Source organism: Hippopotamus amphibius, chromosome 17 (genome assembly GCF_030028045.1).
Source record: "Hippopotamus amphibius kiboko isolate mHipAmp2 chromosome 17, mHipAmp2.hap2, whole genome shotgun sequence".
Taxonomy (NCBI): domain Eukaryota; kingdom Metazoa; phylum Chordata; class Mammalia; order Artiodactyla; family Hippopotamidae; genus Hippopotamus; species Hippopotamus amphibius.
Genome location: NC_080202.1, coordinates 43243539 through 43271287, shown reverse-complemented (window position 1 = coordinate 43271287; position 27749 = coordinate 43243539). Strand labels below are relative to the sequence as shown.

Genomic DNA, 27749 nt, shown 5'->3' with positions numbered 1-27749 from the left:
CCCTGCTGCAGGAAGATCCCACGTGTCACGGAGCAACTAAGCCCGTGTGCCACAACTACTGAGCCTGTGCTCTAGAGCCCATGAGCCACAGCTATTGAGCCCATGTGCCACAACTACTGAAGCCCACATGCCTAGAGCCCGTACTCCGCATCAGGAGAAGCCACTGCAATGAGAAACGCATGCACCGCAGCAAAGAGTAGCCGCTGCTAGCGGCAGCTAGAGAAAGTCCTTGTACAGCAACGAAGACCCAATGCAGCCAATAAATACATAACTAAAACATGTCTTTCCTCTAAAAAAGGAAACAAAAAACCTAGTCAGGTCATTTGTCCGCTTTTTGATTTTTGATATTGAGTTGTATGAGCTCTTTATGTTTTGGATATTAACCCCTTACCAGACATATCATTTGCAGATATCTTCTCCCATTCAATAGGTTGTCTTTTCATTTTGTCGATGGTTTCCTTCACTGTGCAAAAGTTTTTAAGTTTCATTAGGTCCAATATGTTTATTTTTGCTTTTGTTCCCCTTGCTTGAGGAGACTGATCCAAAAAATATTGCTAAGACTTACACTCTGCTGGTGTTTTCTTCCAGGAGTTTTATGGTTTCCAGTCTTACATTTAGCCCTTTAATCCATTTTGAGTTTATTTTTGTAAATGGTGTGAGAAAATGTTCTACTTTAATTCTTTTACATGTATCTGTCCAGTTTTCTCAATACCACTTATTGAAGAGGCTGTCTTTCCCCCATTGTATATTTTTGCCTCCTTTGTTGGAGATGAATTAACCATATGTGTGTGGGCTTATTTCTAGCTCTCTATTCCATTCCATTGATCTATATGTCTGTTTCTGTGGCGGTACCATACTATTTTGATTACTCTAGCTTTGTAGTATAGTCTGAAGTCAGGGAGTGTGATAGCTCCAGCTTTGTTCTTTTTCCTCAAGGTTGCTTTGGTTTTTTGGGGTCTTTTGTGGTTCCATATGAATTTTAGGGTTATTTGCTCTAGTTCTGTGAAAAATAGCATGGGTATTTTGATAGGGATTTAATTAACTCTGTAGATTGCTTTGGGTACTGCATTCATTTTAGCAATATTAATTCTTCCAATCCATAAACAAGGGATATATTTCCATTTCTTTGTATCATCTTCAGTTTCCTTCTTCAATGTTTTATAGATTTCAGAGTCAGGGTCTTTCACCTCTCTGGTTAAGTTTATATCAAAGCACTTTGTTATCTTTATGTGATTATAAATTGGATTGTTTTCTTGCTTTCTCTTTTTGATAGTTCATTATGATTATATAGGAAAGCAACAGATTTCTGTATCTTAATCTTTATCTTGCAACTTTATTCAATTCATTTATTAGTTTTAATAGTTTTTTGATAGAGACTTTAGGGTTTTCTATATAAAGTATTATGTCATCTGCAAATAGTAACAGTTTTACTTCTTCATTCCTAATTTGGATGGTTTCTATTTCTTTTTCTTCTCTGATTGCTGTAGCTAGGGCTTCCAACAGTATGTCAAATAGAAGTGGTGAGAGTGGGCATTCTTATTTTGTTCCTGAATTTAGAGGAAAAGCTTTCAGCTTTTCACCATTGAGTATGATGTTAGCTGTGGGCTGTACTTGGCCCTTATTATAGTTGAGATATGTTCCCTATATACCAACTTCCTGATGAATGGGTATTGAATTTTGTCAAATGCTTTTTCTGCATCTATTTTTTTTAAGCTCTTTATTGGAGTATAGCTGCTTTCCCTGTTGTGCCAGTTTCTGCTGTACAACAAAGTGAATCAGCTGTATTTATATATATATCCCCATATCCCCTCCCTCCCATGTCTCCTTCCCACCCTCCCTATCCCACTCCTCTAAGTCATCACCAGTCATCGAGTTGATGTCCCTGTGTTATGCAGCAGCTTCCCACTAACTATCTAATTTACATTTGGTAGTATATTATGTCAATGCTACTCTCTCACTTAGTCCCAGCTTCCCCTTCACCCCCTACCCCATGTCCTCAAGTCCATTCTCTACATCTGCATCTTTATTCTTGCCCTGTCACTTGGTTCATCAGTACCATTTTTTTTTTAGATTCCATATATATGAATTAGCATACAGTATTTGTTTTTCTCTAAGTTACTTCACTCTGTATGACAGACTCTAGAGCCATCCACCTGCTGCATCTGTTGAGAGTACCATGTGGTTTTTATCCTTCATTTTGTTAATATGGTGTATCATATTGATTGATTTGCAGATATTGAACCATCCTTGCATCCCTAGGATAAATCCCACTTCATTGTGTTGTATGATCGGTTTTATATATTGTTGAATTTGGGTTGCTAATATTTTGTTGAGGATTTTTACATCTATATTCACCAGAGATATTGACCTACAATTTTCTTTCTTTCTTTCTTTTTCTTTTTCTTTCTTTCTTTTTTTTTTTTTTGCAGTGTCTTTGTCTGGTTTTGGTATCGGTAACTGTGGCCTTGTGAAATGAGTTTGACAGTGTTTGCTCCTCTTCAATTTTGGGGGATAGTTTGGGAAGGAAAGGGATTAACTCTTCATTATATGTTTGGTAGAATTTCCTTGTGAAGCCATCTGGTCCTGGACTTTTGTTTCTTGTGAGTTTTTTGATTATTGATGCAATTTCACTACTAGTGATCAGTCTGTTCAGATTATTTCTTTCTGAATCAGTATTGGAAGAGTGTATGTTTCTAGGAATTTTTCTATTTCTTCTAGGTTGTCCAATTTTCTGGCATATAACTGTTTGTAGTGTTCTTTTATGATTGTATCTATGTGACATCAATTGTAATTTCTCCTCTTTCGTTTCTTATTTTGTTAGTTTGGGTCCTCTCTCTTTCTTAATGAGCCTGGATACATGCTTATCAATTTTGCTTATCTTTTCCAAAAACCCCAGCTCCTGTTTTCTATTGCTTCTTTGTCTCTGTTTTATTTATTTCTGCTCTGATTTTTATTATTTCCTTTCTTCTGCTGACTTTAAGGTTTGTTCTTCTTTTTCTGATTCCTTTAGATGATGGGTTAGATCGTTTATTTGAGATGTTTCTTTTTTCTTGAGGTAAGCCTGTATCACTCTAAACTTCCCTCTTAGAACTGCTTTGTACTGTGTCCCATAGATTTTGGAAAGTTGTGTTTCTGTTTTCACTTGTCTCAGGTATTTTACGATTTTGTCTCTTTTTTTTTTAAGCTCTATCTTGGAGTATAATTGCTTTATACTGTTGTGCCAGTTTCTGCTGTCCAACAAAGTGAATCAGCTGTATTTATACATATATCCCCATATCCCCTCCCTCCTGCCACTCCTTCGCACCGTCCCTATCTCACCCCTCTAAGTCATCACCCATTATCGAGTTGATCTCCCTGTGTAATGCAGCAGCTTCCCACTAGCTATCTACTTTACATATGGTAGTGTATATATGTCAGTGCTACTCTCTCACTTCATGTCCCAGCTTCCCCTTCGCCCCACCCTCTCCATGTCCTCAAGTCCGTTCTCTGCATCTGCATCTTTATTCTTGCCCTGCCACTGGGTTCATAAGTACTATTTTTTAGATTCCATACATATGCATTAGCATACAGTATTTGTTTTTCTCTTTCTGGCTTACTTTGCTCTGTATAACAGACTCTAGGTCCATCCACCTCACTCCAAATAACTCAATTTCATTACCTTTTATGGCTGAGTAATATTCCATTGTATATATATGCCACATTTTCTTTATCTATTCATCTGTTGATGGGCATTTAGGTTGCTTCTATGTCCTGGCTATTGTAAATATATGATTTTCCCTTTGATTTCTTTGTTGACCCATTGGTATTTTTAGTAACATGTTGTTTAGTCTCCATGTGTCTATATTTCTTTCCATTTTTCTTCTGTAATTGATTCTGGTTTTATACCATTGTAGCAGAAAGGTGCTTGCTATAATTTCTATCCTCTTAAATTTGTTCTAACATGTTTTGTGGCCTGTCCTAGAGAACGTTCCATGTACACTTGAAAAAAATGTATATTCTGCTGCTTTTGGATGAATGTCCTGCACACATCTATTAAATCTAACTGGTCTAATGTGTCATTTAAGGCTACTGTTTTCTCATTGCTTTTCTGTCTGGGTAATCTGTTCATCAGTGCAAGTGGATTGTTAAAGTCCCCTGCTTTTATTGTATTATTGTCAATTTCTCTCTTTATGTCTGTTAATATTTCCTTTATATATTTAGGTGCTCCTATGCTAGGTTCACATATGTTTATGAATGTTATATCCTCTTTTTGTATTGATCCCTTTATCATTATATAACCCCTTTCTTGGTCTTTTGTTATAGATTTTGGTTCAAAGTCTACATTGTCTGATATGAGTGTTCTACTCTTCTTTCTTTCTGTTTCCATTTGCATAGAATACTTTTTTCCCACCATCCCCCCTTTCAGTCTTTTTGCATCTTTAGCTCTGAAGTGAGTCTCTTTTAGGCAGCATATAGATGGGATTTTTTTTAATCCAATCAGCCAACCTATGCCTTTTGATTGGAACATTTAGTCCATTGATATTTAAGTGATTATTTATAGGTATGTACTTATTGTTATTTTGTTACTTGTTTTCTGGTTGTTTTTAAAGTTCCTCTCTCTTCTTTTCTTCTTCTTTTAATCTTTTCCTCTCTGATTTTATGATTTCCATTAGCATTGTGATTGTGTTCCCTTTTCTCTAGCTTTTGTATATCTATCATAGGTTTTGGATTTGTGGTTACCATGAAGTTCATATATGTTGACCTATATCTACTTGTTTTAAACTGATAGTCATTTAAGTTCAAACACATTCTAAAAAATCTACATTTTTTTACTTCCCCTGCCACATGTATTTTTGATGTCATATTTTACATCTTCTTGCCTTTCCCTTATCTGCTTATTGTAATTATAGTTGATTTTACAATTTTTGTCTTTTAACCTTCATACTAGCTTATTTAAGTGGTTCATCTACAGCCTTTATGATGTATTTGCATTTACCACTGGATTTTTCCCTTCATATAGTTTCTCATTTCTTGTTATAACCTTTTCCTTTTCACTTATGGAAGACCTTTTAACATTTCCTGTAAGGTCAGTTTAGTACTGATGAACTCTTTTGGTTCTTGCTTGTCTGAGAAACTCTTTGTCTCCCCTTCAATTCTGAATGATAGCCATGCTGGGTAGAATTTCCTAGTTTTCAGCCATAATTTAATCAAATACATTTTCTCCCCCTTCTCTCTCTTCTTCTGGGACCCCAGTAGCTTGAATGGTAATACACTTGATATTGTTTCAGATGTCCCTTAAACTATGCTCATTTTTTTAAATTTGTTTTTCTTTTTGCTGTTCTGATTGGGTGAGTTGCATTATTCTATCTTCCAGATAACTTGTGTGTTCTTCTGTATCACCTAATCAGTTGTTAATTCCCACTAGTGTACTTTTCATTTCAGTTATTATATTCTTCAGCTCTGACTTGTTCTTTTCATATTTTCTAGTTCTTTGTTAAAATTTTCACTATGTTCATCTCTTCTTTTCCCAAGTTCAGTTAGCATTCTTATTACTTTGAATTTTTTATCGTATAAATTATTTATTCTGGTTCATTAGTGTTTTTCAGGGTTTTTCCCCTTGTTCTTCATTTGAAACATATTCTTGTGTCTTCTCATTTGATTTAACTCTCTGGGTCTCTATGAAATTAGGTAAAACAGTTACCTATCGCAGTCTTAAAAGAGCATCCATGTGTGGAGAGTGTCCCTATGCAGTCTACATGTGCCTAGTGGCTTTGGTGGAAGAGCTGAATCTGAAGTGAGCAAGGACTGCATCTTCTCTGGGGTGTGCTGGCAGCCACCACCTTGTAAGAGGTAGGGTTGGAGTTATAGGGACTAGAGCCAGAGCCAGATGCGAGGCAGGGCTTCTCCTGCGCTCAGTGGCATTTACTATCCTATAGGATGTGGGAGCTGAGTCTGAGGGGCTGGAGCAGGAGCCCTGAGGTACATGGGTTTCTCGCAGGTGTGATTGCAGTCTCTGCAGTGGGGACATTGCTGGGGCCTGAGGGTTTGGGCCTGCACTTCTGTGCTGGTTTCATTTTTTCCCCGGTGTGCATGTGTTGGTTAGAGGCTGAGTCGGGACTGGAGGGGTTGGAGCCACACTAATAAGCTGATTTCACTCCCTTTCATATGTATGCATGGACACTCACGCTGGCAATGGCTGCCTCTGCCCTGATCAGAGGCAAGGCCAGGGTCAGGACTAGCTATGTTCCCTGTAAGTTTGTGAACTCTTGCTGGCAATGACAGTCTCTGCTGTAGTGGGGAGCAGCACTGGAGCAAGAGGTGTTGGAGTAGGAGCCCAGTGCAGGCTGAGGGCATGCTGGGTGTAGTCTTGGCAAGCCAGCCAGGGCATCAGGCAGTTTGCAATCTGCTGCCTCTGCACAGGGACTGGGAGTAAGCAAGTCTGTGTGCATATTTTTCAATAGTAGAGTCTCAGTTTCTTACAGCTGTTTGTTAAGTCCCACTGGTTTTCAAACCAGCTAAGGGGACTCATCTTCCCCGTGTCAGACCCAGGCACTGGGGTGCCTAATATGTGGCTTGAACCCCTTGCTCCCGGAGCCTGTGATATCCCCCTCCTCTTCTGGGTCCCATGTTAGGGGTGCAAATCCTGACAAGATCACTTCTCCTCCCCCCCCCCGACTCTGTGTGTATCTTTCTTTCCAGCCTTGGTTGTAGAAGAGTCATCCTGCTAATCTTTGGGTTGATTTCAGTGAGAGTTTTATATCTGTAGTTGTCGTTTTGATGTGTTCGTGAGAGGAGGTGAGCTCGTCGTCCTCCTACTCTGCCATCTTGATCCCACCCACCCAAGCAATAATTTGACTATAGTAAAGATGTACTCTCCAGTGAAGATCAAAGTATCATGAATCACCAATCCTTGTGTATCAAATTACGTTAACATTATAATTGAATTGCTTCTGTTTTCTAATTTTTTCTAGCCAATTTTGGTATTTTATATTTTCCTCTAATATCAACCAATTCAAACACAGAATATGGCAAAATATTCTCATATAATTTTTAAAAAATTTCCCAGGTATAGATAGTTATTTCCCTATTCTCATTCCTGATTTGCTGTATTTATACTTTATCTTTTTCTCAGTTATACTTCCTAGCAGTTGAACTGTGTTATTGTTTATTTCCTACCCCACAAACAATTCAGTTCTTAGACTTATTCGTTGTTTACTGTTTGTTTAATGTATTAATTTCTGCTTTATTTTTTTGTCAGTTCCTTTTTCTGTCTTTAGGACTTTTTTGTTCTTTATTGTTCTTCAGTTGAGTGGTTGACTCTGTTTTCATTCTTTGTTGCTTCAGCCTTATTTCATGGGTTCAGATATATAGTTCTCATTACCATCATTATTAATTAGCTTACAAATTTCATCTTTGTTTGTTCTCTTTGACCCAAATGTTGCTTCCAGAAGAATTTTAATATTTTTAGATGGTTGGATTTTTTGGCTCCTAGTATTTTAACTTCATTTTAACATAATTTCAAATTTATAGAAATGTTTTAAGAATAATACAGAGACCTCCCTCCTACCCTTTACCCAGATTCACAATTTGTTTACAGTTTGCCCATTTGCTTTATCATTTATTCATACTTTCTCTCTCTCTCTCTCTCTATCTCAACCTGTCTCTCTCTCTCTCTCTCTTTGCTACTTCAAGGTAAAACAGAAAAGAAATTCTAGCACAAATTATGATTCTTTTTGATTATAGGAAATAAATTCTATTCTTATGAATTCCTTATTAAAATTTCCCTGTATCATAATCCAACCCCCTTTTTTTAAACAGGTGATGGAAAGGTGCATAAAAATAGGATACTAAAGGGTGTGAAGTCTTTCAAAAGTAAGTAAGAATTGTAATGTATTAATATTTTTGTCTGAAATCATCAGTCTTTGCATAAGATTTTGAGTCTTGTCTCCCTCTTTATATTTTTATTTCTTATTTTTGCTTCTTTCAGTATATTTTCAGTTTACACAGAAACGGGGTGTATACTTTTATCTTCATAAGAAATATCATACTTGGAATTTTTCTAGTATTGCTCCCAAGTAAATAATTGGTATGGAATTGGCAGAGAAAAATTGAAGTAGAGGGTTAGCTTCACTTCACCACATTTAGAAAAGTTGTTCAGCAACAAACACAGCCAATTTTGGAAACTATGCAAAAAAAAAATACTTTTTACTGTGAATTAGCACTACTGGGAGTAACAGATGAGGTGTCTCCAGGTCCAGTTACCAATAACCTTCCTGAGAACGTCTCTATGTAGACTTGTCACCAATATAGGTTTTAAGGGACTGTGTTCCACTTCCACTGTACCTGTTGACTTTCTCTGTGCTCTTGGAAAAGCCAAATGGGAATTATAGTCTTCTTATCAGGAAGGGCAATAACAATACAAAGATGCAAATTTTTTGTTGTTGTCTCTTTTATTATAATATTTATACATACTCATGAAAGACATTTGAAGACATAAATGTGTGTTTCATGTTTTAGATCATTTAGTTGCTTTCCTGTTCCTTTTCTGTCTTTCTTAAGGAGGAAAAGTTGACAGCAGCAACCTGAAACCACTTCTAGAAAAAATGGACATCAAACTCACTGAAAAAGAATTTGAAGAGCTAAAAGAAAATCTGTTGATGGTTTGCATAGTAGATACCCTTGTCAGTCCCCAAAGGAAGTTTTGTCCAAGTCTTACAGCTGAGAATTTCTAAAACTGGATTTCGTTAGTGATAAGATAAAAGTTTAAAATATGAAGGTACGGTAAAATTAGAAAAAAAGCTACAGATGCCAACTATTGCTGCTGTCATTCAACATTGTCTTAAGGGGTGTAGCTACTTTAGTGAGGAAATGGGATGAAATAATATTGGGAAAGGGAAACTTTAGTTTCAGATGATATGATTGTGTATCTAGGAAACACAAGCACACAAACTAAAAGAAATCTGTGAGAATTATTGAGCCTTCGATAAGCCATTTTGGTTCAGGTGGCTTAATACAAGATAAATATGCAAATCTCAGTGGCTTTCCCTAAGCTAGCAATGACCAAATAGAAATAAAATAGGAAAAGTATTTGATTTGTAACATCAACAAAACCCATGAATTATCTGGGAATACATTTTACAAGAAATAGGATCTGTATAAAGAAAACTGTAAAATCTTATTAAGGAACGTAAAATAAAACATTAGTATTGTTGAATGGTAAACTAACATACAGGATCAGATTGTTAAATCAGACTGACATGAATCGGAGATCTTATCCAGCATCAAGCTTCGCTAAATAATGTCAAGGATAAAAGCCATTAGCAAATAAATAGAGGTCTGAGATGTCAAGAGCGCCATAGTTTCTTCCTTCCCATGTTGAACATGCCACTCTGGTCCAGAATAGATGAAGTCTCTATCAGTCACCTCACACAGCAGGAGCATTTAAATTATGAAACATTCCAGAAAGTTGTATAGCCTTTGTGACATTATCCAGGGAGCCATGCCTCATAGATCATGGGTTCTATTTGCTACCAATAATCCCTAGCCACAGACATACTGCTAAGGGCATTTCAAACATAAAGACTCTTCCTCGTAGCATATATCATTAGTCTATTTACCTGGAGGACCAATTGACAAGGATATTAAACTGGGTCACCTTCCTTCTTTTCTTTTCACTGAGGGCAACTCCTCAGTGAAGGGAGTTAATGGATTATAGACCACTTGCTTTAACTCTTTCCTCTCAGATGGAAAAATTTCTCTAGATTTACTGAAATAAAGATATCAATTATCCTACAATAATATGAGTATATACACATATATCGTTTGTGTGTATGTGTATTTTTATATATATATATACGTATATATTTTGTATAAACTATAAAATTTTCAGAATCCCAATGGGATTTTTAAATCAAAGAATAGTTGATTCACAACAGTATATTCGTTTCAGGTGTACAACCTAGTGATTCAACATTTTTATAGATTATACTCTATTTAAATTTATTATAAAATACTGGCTATAATCCCTGTGCTGTGCATTACATCCTTGTATCTTATTGATTTTATACCTAGTAGTATGTATCTCTTAATCCCCTTCCCCTCTCTTGTCCCTCCCTCCACCCCTCCCCACTGGTAACAACTGGTTTGTTCTCTGTATCTGTGCATCTGTTTCTCTTTTGTTGTATTTATTTGTTTAATTTTTTAGATTCTTCATGTAAGTAAAAACATACAGTATTTGTCTTTCTCTCTGTGACTTACTTCACTAAGCATAGTACTGTCCCAGTCCATCCGTATTGCTGCAAGTAGAAAAATTTCATTCTTGTTTTTAATGGCTGAGCAATATTCCTTTGTATTTGTGATATGTGTGTGTATATATGTATATACACATACACACCATATGTTCTGTTTTTTAAAACTACTGACTTTTATTCAGGGATCCCCAGCTTTTCCATTAGTGTCTTTCATCTGCCCAGGATCCCACATTGCATTTAGTCATCGTGTCTTCATCTCCTTCAATCTACAATTTCTTAATCTTTGTTTTTTATGACTTTGACACTTCTGAAGAGTACTGGTCATATATTTTGTAGAAAAATCCCTCATTTTGAAGTTGATGTTTTCTCATAATTAGACCAGGGAATATCAGTTTGAGGAAATAATACCACAAAGATGACGTGTTCTTCTTATAGCATAATATTAAGGTGCATGATATCAAAATGACTTATCACTGCACACCACATCTTCTTTATCCGTTCATCTGTTGATGGACACTTAGATTGCTTCCATATTTGGCTATTGTAAATAATGCTGCTATGAACATTGAGGTGCATATACCTTTTCTAATTAGTGTTTTTGTTTTCTTTAGATATATACCTAGGAGTGGAATTGCTGGATCTCATAATAGCTCATGTTGTTAAAATGTCCATACTACTCAAAGTAATCTACAAATTTAATGCAATCTTTATCAAAATACCCATGACATTTTTCACAGAACTAGAGCAAATAATCCTAAAATTCGTATGGAACCACAAAAGACCCCAAATAGCCAAAGCAATCTTAAGGAAAAAGAACAGAGCTGGAGCTACCACACTCCCTGACTTCAGACTATTCTACAAAGCTAGAGTAATCAAAACAGTATGGTACTGCCAGAAAAACAGACATATAAATCAATAGAACAGAATAGGGAGCCAGAAATAAACCCACACACATATGGTTAATTAATCTCCAACAAAGGGGGCAAAAATATACAATGGGTGAAAGACAGCCTCTCCAATAAATGGTGTTGGGAAAACTGGATAGGTACATGTTAAAGGATTAAATTAGAACATTTTCTCATACCATATACAAAAATAAACTCAAAATGAATTAAGACCTAAATGTGAGACTGAAAAACCATAAAAGTCCTGGAAGAAAACATAGGTAGTACACTCTTTGACCTAAGTCTTAGCAATATTTTTTGGATCAGTTTCCTCAGGCAAGGGAAACAAAAGCAAAAATAATCAAATGGGACCTAATCAAAGTTAAAAGCTTTTACACAGCAACGGAAAACATTAACAAAATGAAAAGGCAGTCTACTGAATGAGAGAAGGTATTTGCAAATGATATGTCCGATAAGGGGTTAATATCCAAAATATGTAAAGAGTGCATACAACTCAATATAAAAAAACTCAATTAAAAATGGGTAAAAGACCTGAATAGAAATTTTTCCAAAGAAGACATGCAGATGGCCAAAAGGCACATGAAAAGCTGCTCAGCCTTGCTAAGCGTCAGTGAAATGCAAATCAAGACCACAGTGAGATATCACCTCACACCTATCAGAATGGCTATCATCAAAAAGACAACAAGTATTGGCGAGGGTATGGAGACAAGAGAGCCCTAGTACACTGCTGGTGGGAATGTAAATTGGTATAGCCACTATGGAAAACAATATGGAGGTTCCTCAGAAAACTAAAAAATAGAACTACCATATGATCCAATAGGGTTTTGTTAAAAAAACTTGTAAAATGATTTTAAAGAATAAATGGAAGAATAAGTGCCTAACTATATCCAAGAAACCATGAAAAAGAAAACTACAATGAGATTTGCCTTACCATATATTAGCAGTTACTATAAAACTACTATAACCAAAAATTTCATTGGCAAGTGATAAACAAGTAGACTCGATAAAATAGTTTTAAAATAGATCCAGTATATGGATAACTTGGTATATATTAAAGAAAGATTTTTAAATCATACTAGATATCTTAAAAAATTATATAAGCAGAAAAAAAACCACTTTGTATGAATTGAAAGTCTAAATGTAAAATATAAATAAAAATATTGGAAAAATTAGGGAAATATTTTAAAATATTGGGTTGAGGAAGACTTTATTAAACAAGACGGGTTACCCAGAAGCAGGAAAAGGAAAAAATAGATGTATTTGCTGAAGTAAAAGTTTAATATGTGGTGTGGAAAAAGGCACCAAGAAAGGTGCCTTTTGATTAGGATTTGACCAAGAAAGCAGAGTAATACAGGATCAGGGGTTCAGTATAGGGAACAAAGTTTACAGAGTTGTGGAAGCTGGTAAGTTCCATGAAGATTATTGCTCTGTGTCTTATATCAAGGAGACACAAACTCTCTTTGTTTAATTTACCATGAGATACTATCAAAAGTTGATGTACCAGACTTAAATTGAAGCACTACAGAGTGACTCAGGGGAGACCCAGCTGATTGAACTATTGCATTCCCAACTATTACATTCTGCAAGGAAAACAAAGTCTCCTCACCTTTCCTTATTTTCCATAGTTCCTGTCTTCCCTTTGAGTGCCTCTTCATCCAAATTTCTGAATCAAAGATAGTCATGAAATGATGGGGAAAAAATTACAGAAACAGGTCATGTTTCCCTGACCCACAGCTTGCCCCACATTGAGTCTTATTCACCCTAACCCCTTCCTTGTGGTAAGGGTCTTCCAAAGCCAATACTGCTTCAAAAGTTATCCTCCTTATGGGTCAACTTTCATCTCTTTCAAAAAACATTTAGGAGTCAAGGAAGGGAGGGAATACGGGGATATGTGTATAAAAACAGATGATTGAACTTGGTGTATCCCCAAAAAAATTTAAAAAAAAAACAAAAAACATTTAGGTTATTGTTAAGGCTGGGGATGTCAGTATTTGGAAATCTATTGATAAATACAAGCCCAGTGCTATTTAAACACTTCAAGTGAGGAGGAAAAGAGTGAATTTTCCAGTATTTTAGAGAAAACTGTCATATTATTGGTATCAAAACTCAACAGAGAGGACTTCCCTGGGGGCACAATGGTTAAGAATCTGCCTGCCAATGCAGGGGACATGATTTCGATCCCTGGGCCAGGAAGATTCCCACATGCCATGGAGCAACTAACCCTGTGCGTCACAACTGAGCCTGTGCACTAGAGCCCGTGAGCCACAGCTACTACACCCGAATGCCACAAGTACTGAAGCCCATGTGCCTGGAGCCCGTGCTCCACAAGAGAAGCCACCACAATGAGAAGCCCACACACCACAAGGAAGAGTAGCCCCCCTCGCCACAACTAGAGAAAGCCTATGCACAGCAACGAAGACCCAATGCAGCCAATTAATTAATTAATTAATTTTAAAAGACTCAACAAAGAGATCTTAAATTTATACCTTTGGATACCCATCAGTTAAGGTAGAAAGGTCGATTTAAAAAAATAGCTTGGAAATCAAGAATATTAATAAAAAATATTCAGTGTAAGGCATGAGAGAGCAAGTTGAGCAAATCTTCAAGAAAGTAGAATTTTTTGAAAAATATTGAAATATAGTTGATTTACAATGTGTTCATTTCTGCTGTATAGCAAAGTGATTCAGTTATACATACATATGCATTCTTTTCATATTCTTTTCTGTTATGGCTTATCACAGGATACTAAATATAGTTCCCTGTGCTTTACAGTAGGACCTTGTTGCTTATCCATTCTATACATAATAGTATGCATCTGCTAATCCCAAATTCCCAGTCCATCCCTCCCCTCCCCTACTCCCCCTTGACAACCACAAGTCTGTTTTCTATGTCTGTAAGTCTGTTTCTTTTTCGTAGATAAATTCATTTGTGTCATAGTTTAGATTCCACATATAAGTGATATCATATGATATTTGTCTTTCTCTTAGAAAGTAGAATTTATTTTTAAAGGAATGAAGCAATAAAAATAAAGTATTAAGTGAAGGTAGTCTAGTATTAGATGGAGAAAATTTCCACATACTAAAATTTCCAGCTATGGAAAAGGCAGAGCAAATTATCAAACAAAAATAAATGGAACAATGTTTCTGAAAAAATGAAGAACAGGAGTGTCCAGATAGAATAACCTATTTTGTGACCAGCAGAAATGAATAAAGACTTAGACAAAGCTATACTATTGCAGAATTTCAGAATACCAAGAAAAAGAAAAAGAAATAGTAAATCCTAAAAAATAAATGTAATGGACCAAAGAATTAAAGGAATAAGTATATTGTAGAGCTATAAAAGCAATGTATAAAAATTTTTAAAATAAATTTATTTATTTATTTATTTTATTGGCCGTGTTGGGTCTTTTTGGCTGTGCACGGGCTTTCTTTTTAGTTGTGGTGAGTGGGGGCTACTCTTCATTGTGGTGCGTGAGCTCCTCATTGCCATGGCTTCTCTTGTTGCAGAGCACGGGCTCTAGGCACGTGGGCTTCAGTAGTTGCAGCACATGGGCTCAGTAGTTGTGGCTCCTGGGCTCTAAAGCACAGGCTCAGTAGTTGTGGCGCATGGGCTTAGTTGCTCCACAGCATGTGGGATATTCCTGGAGCAGGGATCGAACCCATGTCCCCTGCATTGGCAGGCAGATTCTCAACCACTGCGCCACCTAGGAAACCCGAAAAGCAATGTATAAAATTTTAAATTAAAATAGTCCCCCAAAATATGAAAAGGGGATTACATAGTATTGGAAATGAAAAACAATGTTTATCTTTTATAACAACTAATAGACATTCTATCACATTGATTATTCAAGAAATCTAGGAACAAGCATATCATTTAGAATTATGGAGCAAGCCAAAACTAAAAACAAAAGAGCAAAAAGAAATTACTGTTGAGAAGTAGAACCCAAGGGTAAGAGATTGGGGAAGGATGGAATGTAGATGTTCTGTGTGTTTTGTATCTGTGTATTGATTTTTATCTGTATTTCTTATTTCCAGTTCTATTGAGATATAGTTGACATATAATATTCTATAAGTTTGTGAAATGATTTTATGTACATATATATTACAAAATGATTGCCACAACAAGCTTAGTTAACATACATCACTTCACACGGTTACAAATTTTTCTTTGTTACAATAGCAACTCTTAAGATCTACTTGCTTATGAACTTTCAAGTATACGACACAGTACTGTTAAGTATAATCATCATGCTGTACATTGTGTCCCCAGAAACTGTTTATCATATAACTTGAAGTTTGTACCTTTTGACCACCTTCACCCATTTCCCCAACCCCTACCTCAGGTAACCACCAATCTATTCTCTGTTCCCATGAAATGTTTTTTTAGACTCCACATACAAGTGAGATCATAAGTATTTACCTTTCTATGTCTGACCTACTTCACTTAACATGATGCCCTCAAAGTCCATCCAAGTTGTTGCAAATGGAAAATTTTTTTCTTTTTTATGGCTGAATAATAGTCCATTACTTTTTCTTTATCCATTCATTTCTCAATGGATGCTTCGATTGTTTCCATACCTTTGCTATTGTAAATTATGCTACAGAGAACATGGGGATACAGATATCTCTTTAAGATAGTGATTTTGTTTCCTTCAGATATATACCCAGAAGTGTAATTGCTGGATCATATAGCTCTATTTTTCATTTTTTGGAGGAACATCTATATTCTTTTCCATAGTGGCTGCACCAATTTACACTTTCACCAATGATGTACAAATGTTCCCTTTTCTTCACATCCTCATCACTATTTATTATCTCCTTTTGATGATAGCCACTCTAACAGGTGTGAGGTGACACTTCATTATGGTTTTGATATGCATTTCCCTGATGATCAGTGATCTTGAGCACCTTTTCATGTACCTGTTAGCCTTCTGAATATCTTCTTTGGAAAAAATGTCTGTTTGGTCCCTTCACCCATTTTTAATTTGTATTATTTGGTTTCTTTGCTCTTGAGGCTTATGTGTTTCTTATATATTTTGGTTATTAAGCTTTTATCGTATATATGGTTTGTAAATATTTTCTTCCATTTTGTAGGTTGCCTTTTCATTTTGTTGATTGCTTCTTTTGTGGTACAGAAGCTCTTTAGTTTGATATAGTCCCACTTGCTTATTTTTTATGTTGTTTCTCATGCTTTGTGTCATATCTGAAAAATTATTGCCAAGACCAATGTCAGAGAGCTTTTTCTCTATGTTATCCTTGGGAGTTTTATGGTTTCAGGTCTTACATTTATGTCTGTATTCCATTTTGAGCTAATTTTTATGAGTGGTATAAGACGACGTCTAGTTTTGTTCTTTTCCTCGTGAATATCCAGTTTTCCCAGCACCATTTAATAAAGGGATTGTTTTCTCTCCCTTGAGTACTCTTGGTTCCCTTGTCAAATATTAGTTGTCCATATATGCATGGATTTATATCTGGGCTCTTTGATTGGCCTAAGTGTGTGTGTTTCTATGCCAGTACCATACTGTTTGATTACTATAGCTTTGTAATATAGTTTGAAATCAGGACGTGTGATGCCTCCAGCTTTGTTCTTCTTTCTAAGGATGCTTTGGCTATTAAGGATCTTTCGTGGTTCCTAATGAATTTTAGAATTGTGTTTTCTATTTGGTAAAATGCCATTGGAACTTTGGTAGAGATTACATTGAATCTCTAGATGGCTTTGGGTAGTATGGAAATTTTAACATCCTTAATTCTTCCAGTCAGTGAAGGCAGGCAATCTCTTCATTTATTTCTGTCTCTTGCAAATTTATTCCTAAGTATTTTACTGTTTGTGATACTGTTATCAATGGGATTGTTTTATTTCTTTTTCCAGTAATTCATTGTTAGTGTATAAAAACACTACTGCTTTTTTTTTAATTAATTTTTATTGGAGTATAGTTGCCTTACAATGTTATGTTAGTTTCTGCTGTACAGCGAAGTGAATCAGCTATACATATACATATATCTCCTCTTGTTTGGATTTTCTTCCCATTTAGGTCACCAAAGAGCATTAAGTAGAGTTCCCTGTGCTATACAGTATGTTCTCACTAGTTATATATTTTAGACATAATATCAATAGTATGCATATGTCATTCCCAATCTCCCAATTTATCCTACACACACACCCCCTTCCCCCTTGGTAGCCATACGTTTGTTCTCTGTGTCTGGAGACACTGCTGCTTTTTGTATGTTGATTTTGTATTCCTGCATCTTTACTGAATTTGTTAATAAAATCTAACTTTTTTTTTAGTGGAGTCTTCAGGATTTTCTATATATAAAATATGCAAATAGAGACAATTTTACATCTTCCTTTCTGATTCTGATGCCTTTTCTTTTTCTTGCCTAATTGCTCTAAGACTTTCAGTACTATATTGAATAGAACTGATAAGAGTGGGCACCCTTGTCTTATTCCTGCTCTTAGAGGAAAAGGTTTCAGTCTTTCACCATTGAGTATGATATTAACTGCGCGCTTGTCATATGTATAACCTTTATTATATTGAGGTACATTCCTTCTCTACCCAGTTTATTGATAGTTTTTATCATGAATGGGTGCTGAGTTTTGTGAAATACTTTTTCTGCATCCATTGAGATGATTGTATGATTTGTATCTTTCATTCTGTTACTGTGGTGTACCACATTTATTGATTTGCGTATGTTGAACCGTCATTGCATATGAGGGCTGAATCCCGCTTGATCATGGTGTATAATTCTTTTAATGTTGAATTTGGTTTGCTAGAATTTGGTTGAAATTTTTTGCATCTGTGTTCATCAAGTATATTGGCTTATCGTTTTCTCTTCTTGCGGTGTCCTTATCTAGCTTTGGTATCGGGGTAATGTTAACCACATAAAATGAGCTTTGAAGTGTTCAATTCTCCATTTTTTTAGAAGATTTTGAGAAGGATTGGTGTTAATTCTTTTTTAAGTGTTTGGTAAGGTTCACCAGGGAAACCACTGGTCCAGGGCTTTTCTTGCGAGGATTTTAATTACTGACTCAATATCCTTACTTGTTTTCGTCTGTTCAGATTTTTCTATTTTTTTATGATTCTGTCTTGGTAGGTTGTCTGCTTCTAGGAACTTATCCATTTCTCTTAGGTTGTCAATTTTTTTTTTGGCTACACTCAGGCATCATTTTAAACCAGTCTATTAGATGGGCTGTGCAATTTCCCAGGTGTTCTTGTTATGCTTCTTGGCCGGATGTGTCCAGAAGCTATATACATCCCTAGTCAGGGCTTTGAATTTGCTTCCCAGCCTGGGTGGGGCTGTAGGACAGACTCCATCACTGGTACAACTCATTGGGGTACTCAAATCAGGCAAGGCTGTCCACCAGTCTCCCTGGGCAGACAGTGCCACCAGCTCAGCTCTGCAGATGGCAGAGCCACTGTTGGGTTCTCTGCTTGGGTGCTTCTACAAGTGGGGCTGCAAGGTGGTCTACACAGTTTCCCAGGAACTCTCAGTCAGCTTTTTGATTGGGCAGGACTGAGGGATGTACTCAGCAGTAGGCAGGGGCCATTAATTTGCTTCCCTGCCTGGGTGGGGTTGCAGAAGAGACTCCAAGGTCAGCATGGCTTATTGGCTGGGGAACAATAAAAGGCAGAACTTGCCCTGAGCTCCCTGGCTACATGGGGCTACTAACCGGGCTCTGAAAATGGGTAGAGGCGCTGGCTGGGTTCTCTGCTCAAGAGCTGCTTTACGTGGGAGTTTAGGATGGGTACACAGCTTCCTGTGTGCTCTGATTAGGCATCTTGGTTGGGCCAAGCCGGGGGCTATATTCAGCAGTAGGTAGGCTTCTAATTAGCTCCCCCGCCTGGGCAGAATGGCAGAACAGGCTCCAAGGCCAGCCCAGCTTGCCAGGATTTTACACTGAGTTCCCCGGCCAGACGGTCCAAGCAGCCTGCTCCGCAGATGCGCAAAGCCTCTGGCTGGGATATCTCCTCAGGCACCGCTGCTAGGGGAAACACAGTCTGCCAAAATCTGAGTTCTGGTTGCTGTAAGCCCTGCTCCCCTTCCCCATCTTGAGCTGATCTCCAGTGGTCAAGCACCACGGATTCTCCCCACAATACCCATGAGACAAGACCCAGTGGGCCTCCCAGGAAGCAACCCACAACTATCGGGGAGCTAGATTTCTACCTCGGGCACTCTTTTTCCCCCTGGAGAAACCACAAGCCTGGAGGCCCTCTCGGTGCAGTACTGTGCCGGTCTGGAAGAGGAGCAGTGTGGTCAGAATGCAGCTGATACTCTTACCCTTCTAATGCAGTCCTTCTTGGTGTCTGTGGTCCAGCGAGGTGCTTCAGCCTCACCACCGTATTCTGGGATTTTCACAAAGGTGTCTTGTCTGTGTATACTTGCAAGTGGGACTTGTGAGGGGAACGGAAGTTGGGGCTGACCTATCTTGGTCACCATTTTGATGCCATCACTTATCTATTCTAATATAAATGCAATTCATAGTAAAGTAGTTATAAATTCAAGTTAAAGAAAAATGAAATAAAATACAAATTGGTCCATATCATTCCTGAACTTATAACCTGTCAAAGACGTCACATAACCTAGTATTTAGATAAATCTAAGCTTCCTACAGTAGCTTGCAAATTCCTCAATGATCTGAGCTCAGCCTGCCTCTCTTGAACTCCTCTCCCTAATCTGTACTTCATTCTTCTTTGGTGCTAAACTGCCTCTAGTTCTGCATACATTGTACCTAGATTTTTTTCTTCACATTTCTCAGCCTCTCTTCGGTGTAGAAGACTCTTTCTATCTCCCTTTCCCTTAGTTGAATTCTGATATTTTAACTCTCTCAGGCACTACACGCTCCAGGATGCATTCATTTAACAACCTAGTCTGAACCAGTGGCTCCTGTTCGAGCTAGGGCACAAATAGCTGACAGCAGTACCTGAAGTAAGTGTTACCAGACAGCTGACCAACACCAATGATCGAAAAACACTGGAAAAAGTACTTTTCCCCTGTGCAAACTCTAATATACAAGACATCTTTTTTAAAATATAGAGATCAGCTAAATCCTTGAAATCCAGAGGTTTAATATAAGTCTGGGTAAAATTATGACATCAATGGAATTTCCCTGGAATTTCCCATCAGTATACATCCTTTGTATGTTTGAGCTCTTGACATTGATTACACGTCTGAACTGGCGCTTTTCCTCAGCGCTAATGGAAAAGTTGATCTGAATAAGGTGATGGATGGAGTGAAAGCTGTTACAGGTGAGTGAGAAGTTAGTATAAGCCTAGGAGCCTACTTTTTATAGTAATTGTATTTTTCTTCATGCCTTAATTGTATGATAATTCTATCATTTGACCTCCTATTTAATGTTCTTATATCCCGGAATATTTTCTGATATGTGTTTTCCACTAATATATTTCATTTCTCTTACTTTGAGGCAGCCACAATCTACAGTAAAAGGTGAAGTTAATCTTTGGAAAAGGCCCTGGGAATTTTCCAAAGGAAAGATGATAGGTTATACATGTTGATAGAATTATTAGGATAAGCCATATACAGTTTGCTAATTGGCAAGAGGGATATAATACCCATTTCTTGTCATTGTCACTCTGAATGTGTTAGTCCAGGCCCTCCAAGAAAGCAGACGCTGAAGCAGGATGAAACATGCATAGACACTGTTAGGAGAAATGCCTGTGTAAGAGAAATAGGGAGGAAACCCGAGAGGCTGTCAGGCTGCAATGCAAATCCGACACCAAGTGAAGGAGAGAGGAAGAAAAGGTTGGGTGGAAGCATCCTATACTGCCATGCAATCTAAAGAAGGTCTAGCAAGGCCTTCCAGGAATCCTGTGGTCAAAGTCAGCCAACCCCTATCCCCTAGGAACAGGCCCCCCTGAGTGCAGTATTTCCATTGCACTCAATCACTGGTCAGGAGAAGCCTGTGGGAGGCATTGCCTTAGCACAAAAACAGGGATGAATTTCAAAGCAGTGCCCGGGGCCCTTGGTCAATGGGCTGAGACAGGTGACTGAGCCTCAGTCACGCCACGGGCCCAGCCATCTCTGGGGAGGGGCTGCTCCTTCCCAGCACGTTATATCTAATCCTTCCATTTGACACGTGAAAATTCTACCTGATGTGCTCGATGTTCAGAAGCCGTTTCTGGGGCCTACTGGAAGAGCTTATGTGTGCAACTCACTCATGGGCATCTCATTTGATTCTCAAATAGCCCTACAAGGGAATTTCCATTGTAAAGATGAAGAAACAAAAAAATAGGTAACTAATAAGGACCTAGTGTAGGCACAGGGAACTGTACTCAATACTCTGTAATGACCTATACAGGAAAAGAATCTAAAATTCAGTGAAGGGACTTCCCTGGTGGAGCAGTGGTTAAGAATCCACCTGCCAATGCAGGGGACACATGTTTGAGCCCTGGTCATGGAGCTTCCTACATGCCGTGAAGCAGCTAAACCTGTGCGCGACAACTACTGAGCCTGTGCTCTAGAGTCCATGAGCCACAACTACTGAGCCCATGTGTCACAACTACTGAAGCCGACCCGCCTAGAGCCCATGCTCCACAACAAGAGAAGCCACCGCGATGAGAAGCCCGTGCACTGAAATGAAGACTAGCCCCTGCTCAATACAACTAGAGAAAGCCCGCATGCAGCAATGAAGACCCAACACAGCCAATAAATAAATAAATGTATTTTTTTTTAAATGAGAAAAAGAAGCATTTGACAAGTGATGCTGAGAAGCCAATCCTGGAAAATGAAATGTGCAGGTGGCCTGAGGCAGGACGGGGCTCACACTGCCGCGGTCTCGTGTGCGGCCTCACTTTCCACACCCGTCTCCCCAGCAGCCGAATCTGCAGCCTAAACGTCCTCTGCTGGGGTTCTGCTGCCTTCCCTGAGATAAGAAGAATAATGCCAAGGCTTTTACTCTCAAAAGGAACAATTACACTTTTCATTATTTCCCCATTTTAGACGAGAATTTTAACTTGTCCCCTCTCATCTACCCCGCATCCTTCTGGAAAATCTCATCCTCATCAGAAGACTCCTGGTCGTGTAGCTTCTGTGCCATGTTTTTCTTGCGTGTGGCATTGAGCGGTCTATACGTATCCCTAAGCCAAAGTGGCCGCCTTCTCCAGTGAAAGCCCTCCTAGAACACAGAAAGGGAAATATTAACTCTGCATCCCCCTGCTTTCTCCGGCCACAGTACGTTACCCTCCTCAAAGTTACCTGACTCTCGCCTTCCCTTGAGCTTCTCTTTCGCAGAAGAAAGGGAAAAAAGCCCCTTGGAGGAAAACACACACAGTCAGTGTTACATTTCCCACCTCTCTCACCTGTGTTACCTCTGGGCTTCTCAGGACTAAATGGGCGCCTGAGTCCAGAATCACAACGAGCAGAATCACCACAGACCTGGGAGCTTGAAAAGCATCCCCTGCGTGCTGGCCTCACAGACGTTCTCAGTGTCTGGCCCCCAGGGTCTCGGGGGACCTTTGCATGTGGCTTAGCGTGGAGGACAGGCAGGATGTTCAGCCCCACTCACCTTTTGTGGCCCTTGGGCAGTTGCCCTGTTTCTTCCTCTCCCTGTGCTGCTGCTGCTGCTGCTGCCCTGTGAGCATGAATCTGTTGTGAAAGAAAACATGACCATGATTGTCCATTACCACTATTTCCACAGCCTCATTCACTCCTTTTTATTTTAAGTCCTGTCGACCCAGTGAGATAACTTCTGTAAGCACAGGAATTCTATCCTGTTTAGTAATCCTTTGACTCTCCCACAGTACTTTACTCCGGGTCTTGCATGCAGATGCCAATACATTTTATGGACTGTTTTAGATAATGTTCAACAGATAATTCCTAAGAAAAACTCTTAGAAGCAGGAAAAGAAAAGAAAAGTATGTACCAGAAACCCAAGCTTTGTTTTAAAGTCAAGAACAAGAGTAGGATGCCTATCATTCCTGCTCTTACTCATCACTGTGGAGGAGGCCCTAATCAGTAGCATAAGAAAATTGAAGTATTGGAAAGGAAGAGACAAACAGATTTGCATATGAAATGATGGATCTGAAAAGACCAAAAGAATCAAGTGAAGTTTTATGGGGAGTAATATGAGAGTTCAGTAAGATGGCTGCATACAAAATCAAGAGATCAACATATAAGCCTCAACAGCTTTCCCATATAACACAGATAAGTAACTAAAAAGTAGAAGGACGATCCCATTTACTATATGAATAAAAATGCATAAAGTGCCGAGGAAGAAACTTAACCTATGTTAAGCACTATGTGATGACAACATTAAAACTTTTCTGTTTTAATGTGTAAGGCCTATGTGATGAAACATTCAAACCTTTCTGAAGGACATTAAGAAGAAATACATACATGGCATGAGACACCATCTTCCTAGAATGTTATAAAGAGGTCAGTTCTCCTCCAATTAACCTACAAATTCAATGCAATCCATTTATATCCAGGATAATTTTAAAACAAAACCTGGCCAGCTGACATTTGGTAGAGTATATATGCAAGCCCAGTTATGATACGGATGAGAGAGAAGACCAAAGAGCAGGACCTTTCCCCACCGGATACAAAATATGTTACAAAGCAACTGGAGTTAAGCAGTGCGATATTGGTACTGGTCCAGGAAAAGATAACTGCATCAACAGAATAGAGTCCAGATAAAGACAGTAGTTTAGACCAGGGAAGAAGGAATGAACCATTCAGTGAAAGATTTGAAAACAACTGGATCTTCCTGTAGAGGAAGAGAGATCCCCTCTCTCAACCACACTAAAAATCAAATACAATGAATGCTAGACAGATTACAAAAGATCTTGAAGAATATAATAGAGATTATGTTTATGTCATGAGGTGTCACCGGCCTGGCTGACAAAACCTGCGCCACGTGAGCCATGAGGAGAGGACGGGCAGCTATGGTGGCAGACTCAACACAGCTCCTCCTCTTCTTCACAGCCCTTGCCCCCGTCTCCCCTGGACTGTGTGTCCTCTTCCTGTTGATTTTTGAAACTCGTAGGAGTTCCCTGGCGGTCCAGTGGCTAGAACTCAGCGTTTTCACTGCTGTGGCCCGGGTTCAGTCCCTGATCAGGGAACTAAGATCCCACAATCTGTTCAGTGTGGCCCCAAATCCCCTCATGAACAAAGCAACAAAACCCAAAAAATCTCTTTATAGTAAATAAATATTGGCTTTCACTGAATTTCAATGTTTCAAATCCTTCCAGTGCTTTTGTCTCTAAGGAGACAGAAGAGCAGAGTAGGGAGCACAGGCTTTGCAGTCAGGTGAAACTGGCTTCTGCTCTTGGTTTGGCCACTGGGGCCTTACATTGATCTCCTTCATCTATGAAAGAGGGAAAGTAACACCATCCTCACAGGACTGTGGGGATTAAATCAGACAGTATATGCAAAATTCTCCATCTTACTCTTGACATGAATCAGTGCTAAGTTGGTGTCACAGACAAGGTGGTCAATCTATCAAAGGTTCTGCTCCTGCCATCAGGCTCTGAAGGCTTTTCCCCACCATAATATTATAAAAATATTGTGTTTATTTTCTTCTAATACTTTTTTTTTTTGCTACTTTGGGTCTTCACTGATGTGAGCAGACTTTCTCTAGTTGCAGCGAGCAGGGGCTACTCTTTGCTACTTTGCGCTGGCTTCTCATTGTGGAGGCTTCTCTCTTTTTGTGGAGCACAGGCTCTAGGCATGTCAGCTTCAGTAGCTGCAGCACATGGGCTCAGTAGTTGCGGAATGCGGGCCTTAGACCTTTCAGGCTTCAGTTGTTGCATTGTGTGGGCTCAGTAGTTGTGGCTCACAGGCTCTAGAGCGCAGGCTCAGTAGTTGTGGCACACGGGGTTACCTGCTCTGCGGCATGCGGAATCTTCCTGGCCCAGGGATCCAACCCATGTCCCCTGCATTGGCAGGTGGATTCCTATCCACTGCGGCACCAGGGAAGTCCCTCTTTTAATACTTTTGTTTTTCCTACATCTGCATCTTTATTCCTGCCCTGCCACTGGGTTCACCAGTACCATTTTTTAAGATTCCATATATATGAGTTAGCATACGGTATTTATTTTTCTTTCTGGCTTACTTCACTCTGTATGACAGAGTCTAGGTCCATCCACCTCACTACAAATAACTCAATCTCATTCCTTTTTATGGCTGAGTCGTATTCTATTGCATATATGTGCCACATCTTCTTTATCCATTCATCTTGTTGAAGGGCATTTATGTTGCTTCCATGTCCTGGGCTATTGTAAATAGTGCTGCCATGAACCCTGTGGCACTCTTCTAATACTGTTATGTGGTCTTCTCTCACATTTATGGAAATAGGTTAATTTTAGGTGAGAAATAGGGATCTGCTATTATTTCCCACCCCCCCACCCCCCAACGAGGTAGGCAGCTACTCTATTACCATTTGTTCGTTTTCTTCCACTCATTTGAGTATTGAAACATGACATTTCAGAAGTCTTCACAACACATGGGTCTATTGCTGGACTCTCTGTGCTACTTCAAATAAATATTTGGTTGCATTGTTCCTCACTGTGGAACTGACATAACGCCTCAAATCTCTTCCATGGAACTTCCATAGGAAAAACACTGCATGGCCCCTGTCCTCAAAAAGTTTATTGTGTATGTGGGGAGAGGAAATCATGGTTAGGACTCCTTGCTTTCACTGCTGAGAGTGCAGGTTCAATCCTTAGTTGGGGAACTGAGATTCCACAAGCCAAAAAAAACCCAAAACAAATGCAAGGTTAAACTACACAGAAGCTAAAAAGAATAAAAAGGGGACTTTATACAAATTCTAAAAAAGCAAAAGTCCATATGCCACCTGGAGATGTAGAGGGTAGTCTGGGCCATGGCCAATGACTAGCAAGCTGACCCCATGCTAGTCCCCAGCCTCCTGGGCTCAGGAATCATGCTCTTCTCACCAAGAGAGAACGCACCTCTTCCTAGTGTGGCAGTCTCCCCTTATCAATATCACAGGACTGATCAAAAATCAGAATGCCGAATTCTCACTTCATAATGAGAAGTACATGTTCTACAGACAGGGCATGTGTGTCTACACAATCAGAGAATTACCTTCTCTAGAGACAGACAAGGCCTCTGTGGCATACGAAAGCACAATCACACAATCGGAAGGCTACTTGGTGAGAACAGGATTAGAATGAAAGGAATCAGCTGAATCCTGCGTATACTGGAAAGGCCTGGGGTAGCTGGATCCGTCCATCTCCTCAACTGGCACAGCCTGGCGACTGGGCCGGACCCTCCAGTTACGCTGCCTAAGGTGCCATCTCTACTCTCGGGCAATGTGAGGATGGGCACCACCCGTGTTGGGCTCGCCTCACCTTTTCTATGCTTTCACTGCTGACCAGCCCTCCTGCAGACAGACACGTTTCTCTTTAGCAGTTCATACGTCATGTCAGGTTTTATTCAAGTCTGATAGGCCAGGGAGCCATTGGTCCTCACACATCTCTGCTCTGTCCATGCTGTGCTGACCCTGGTGTTTCTCTCTTGGGGAACCACCTCTTAAAAACCTGTTTACCACTTTTGTGAGTTCTGAGGGGAGGGGACTGCTTTGCTATGGCCCCTAAGAAATGGTGACAAACCTCACAGGACTAGGGTCAGGAGAGCTGGAGTATTCAGGGAAGGCTGTACAAAGAAAGATGAACTTGAGTTGGCTTTTGAGAGGTTCATAGGACTTCCACAGGCAAAGCAAAATAAAGGATTTTCGATGGGCAGAGGCACAGACAAACGTAGGAATGGGTATGGTGTAACTAGCATATAGTGAGCTGCTTAGGCTGGAATGGAGGGCAGCCACGACAGTAGAAAAGGCAAATAAAGTAGGTTGGATTGGTAGGGCAGAATCAAGATTGGCAGCTGTTGAAAATCACTCTTTTGATGCGGTTAGCAAGTGCCTGTTGGGAAAAGTAATAACTCATTATGTAAGTGAACAGAAGGTAAGCAGGCTGGCTCCAGGGACAGGCTACCGTAAATAGGACATACTTTGGGGAGCCTGCTGCTGGATGTTCCTTGCAATGTTGTAATGGAACCCAGCTACACAAGCCTAACACACCAGAGAAGAAAGCTGCTAAGTGAATCTAAAGAGTTGACAAGACCACACTTTTATCTTTTAACCATGTGCTTTCAGCCCTGCCAGGGGGACCGATAGCTCCCTGAGGGTGGAGATTATATACCTCTCATCACTTCAGCCAACAAGGAAAGAAAGCAATGGTAGAATGAGAGTGACTGGGGAGGACATCAAATCAACATAGCTTTTTGAGTTGAAGGAATTTTACTATCATGTCAACTCTGGCCTTCTTATCAACTCAACTTGTCAAAATAGTCTAATGGCTTGGTATTAGGATCCAATTCCAGAAAGATCTCCCAGGAGAGGAGTTCCTTTAAAGATCCTGGGGGAGCTTCCCTGGTGGCCCAGTGAAGAAGAACCCGCCTGATACTGCAGGGGACACGGGTTCAATCCCTCGTTCCCTGCTCCAGGAAGATCCCACATGCTGCGGAGCAACTATGCACGTGTGCCACAACTAATGAGCCGGTGCGCCTAGAGCCCGTGCTCTGCAACAAGAGAAGCCTGTGCAACGAGAAGCCTGCGCACCGCAGTGAAGATGCAACGCAGA

General features: G+C 39.3%; 2 protein-coding genes across 6 annotated transcripts in view; one reads left to right on the top strand and one right to left on the bottom strand.

Moving 5' to 3' along the window:
• Positions 1-9764, top strand: part of LOC130839751 (calmodulin-2-like) — a 31971-nt gene extending 22207 nt beyond the window's left edge. For all 4 annotated transcript variants that reach the window (XR_009049885.1, XM_057714125.1, XM_057714123.1 and 1 more), the window contains 2 exons: positions 7798-7851; positions 8539-9764. Coding sequence is in view for 3 of the 4 variants with exons in the window: in XM_057714125.1 (XP_057570108.1) it covers positions 7798-7851; positions 8539-8711 (227 nt within the window). In the remaining variant the exon portion in view is untranslated. The remainder of the gene's footprint in view (positions 1-7797; positions 7852-8538) is intronic.
• Positions 1-27749, bottom strand: part of LOC130839744 (leucine-rich repeat-containing protein 37A3-like) — a 198706-nt gene that overhangs the window by 144833 nt on the left and 26124 nt on the right. The window contains exons 7-9 of one of the 2 annotated variants that reach the window (XM_057714120.1): positions 22655-22734; positions 22345-22399; positions 21798-22264 (exon numbers count right to left, since the gene is read on the bottom strand). In XM_057714120.1, coding sequence (XP_057570103.1) covers positions 22118-22264; positions 22345-22399; positions 22655-22734 — 282 coding nt within the window. In that variant the 3' untranslated portion in view covers positions 21798-22117. Of the gene's footprint in view, positions 1-21797; positions 22265-22344; positions 22400-22654; positions 22735-27749 lie in introns of those variants that run through there. The other variant, XM_057714121.1, reaches the window with a different exon arrangement.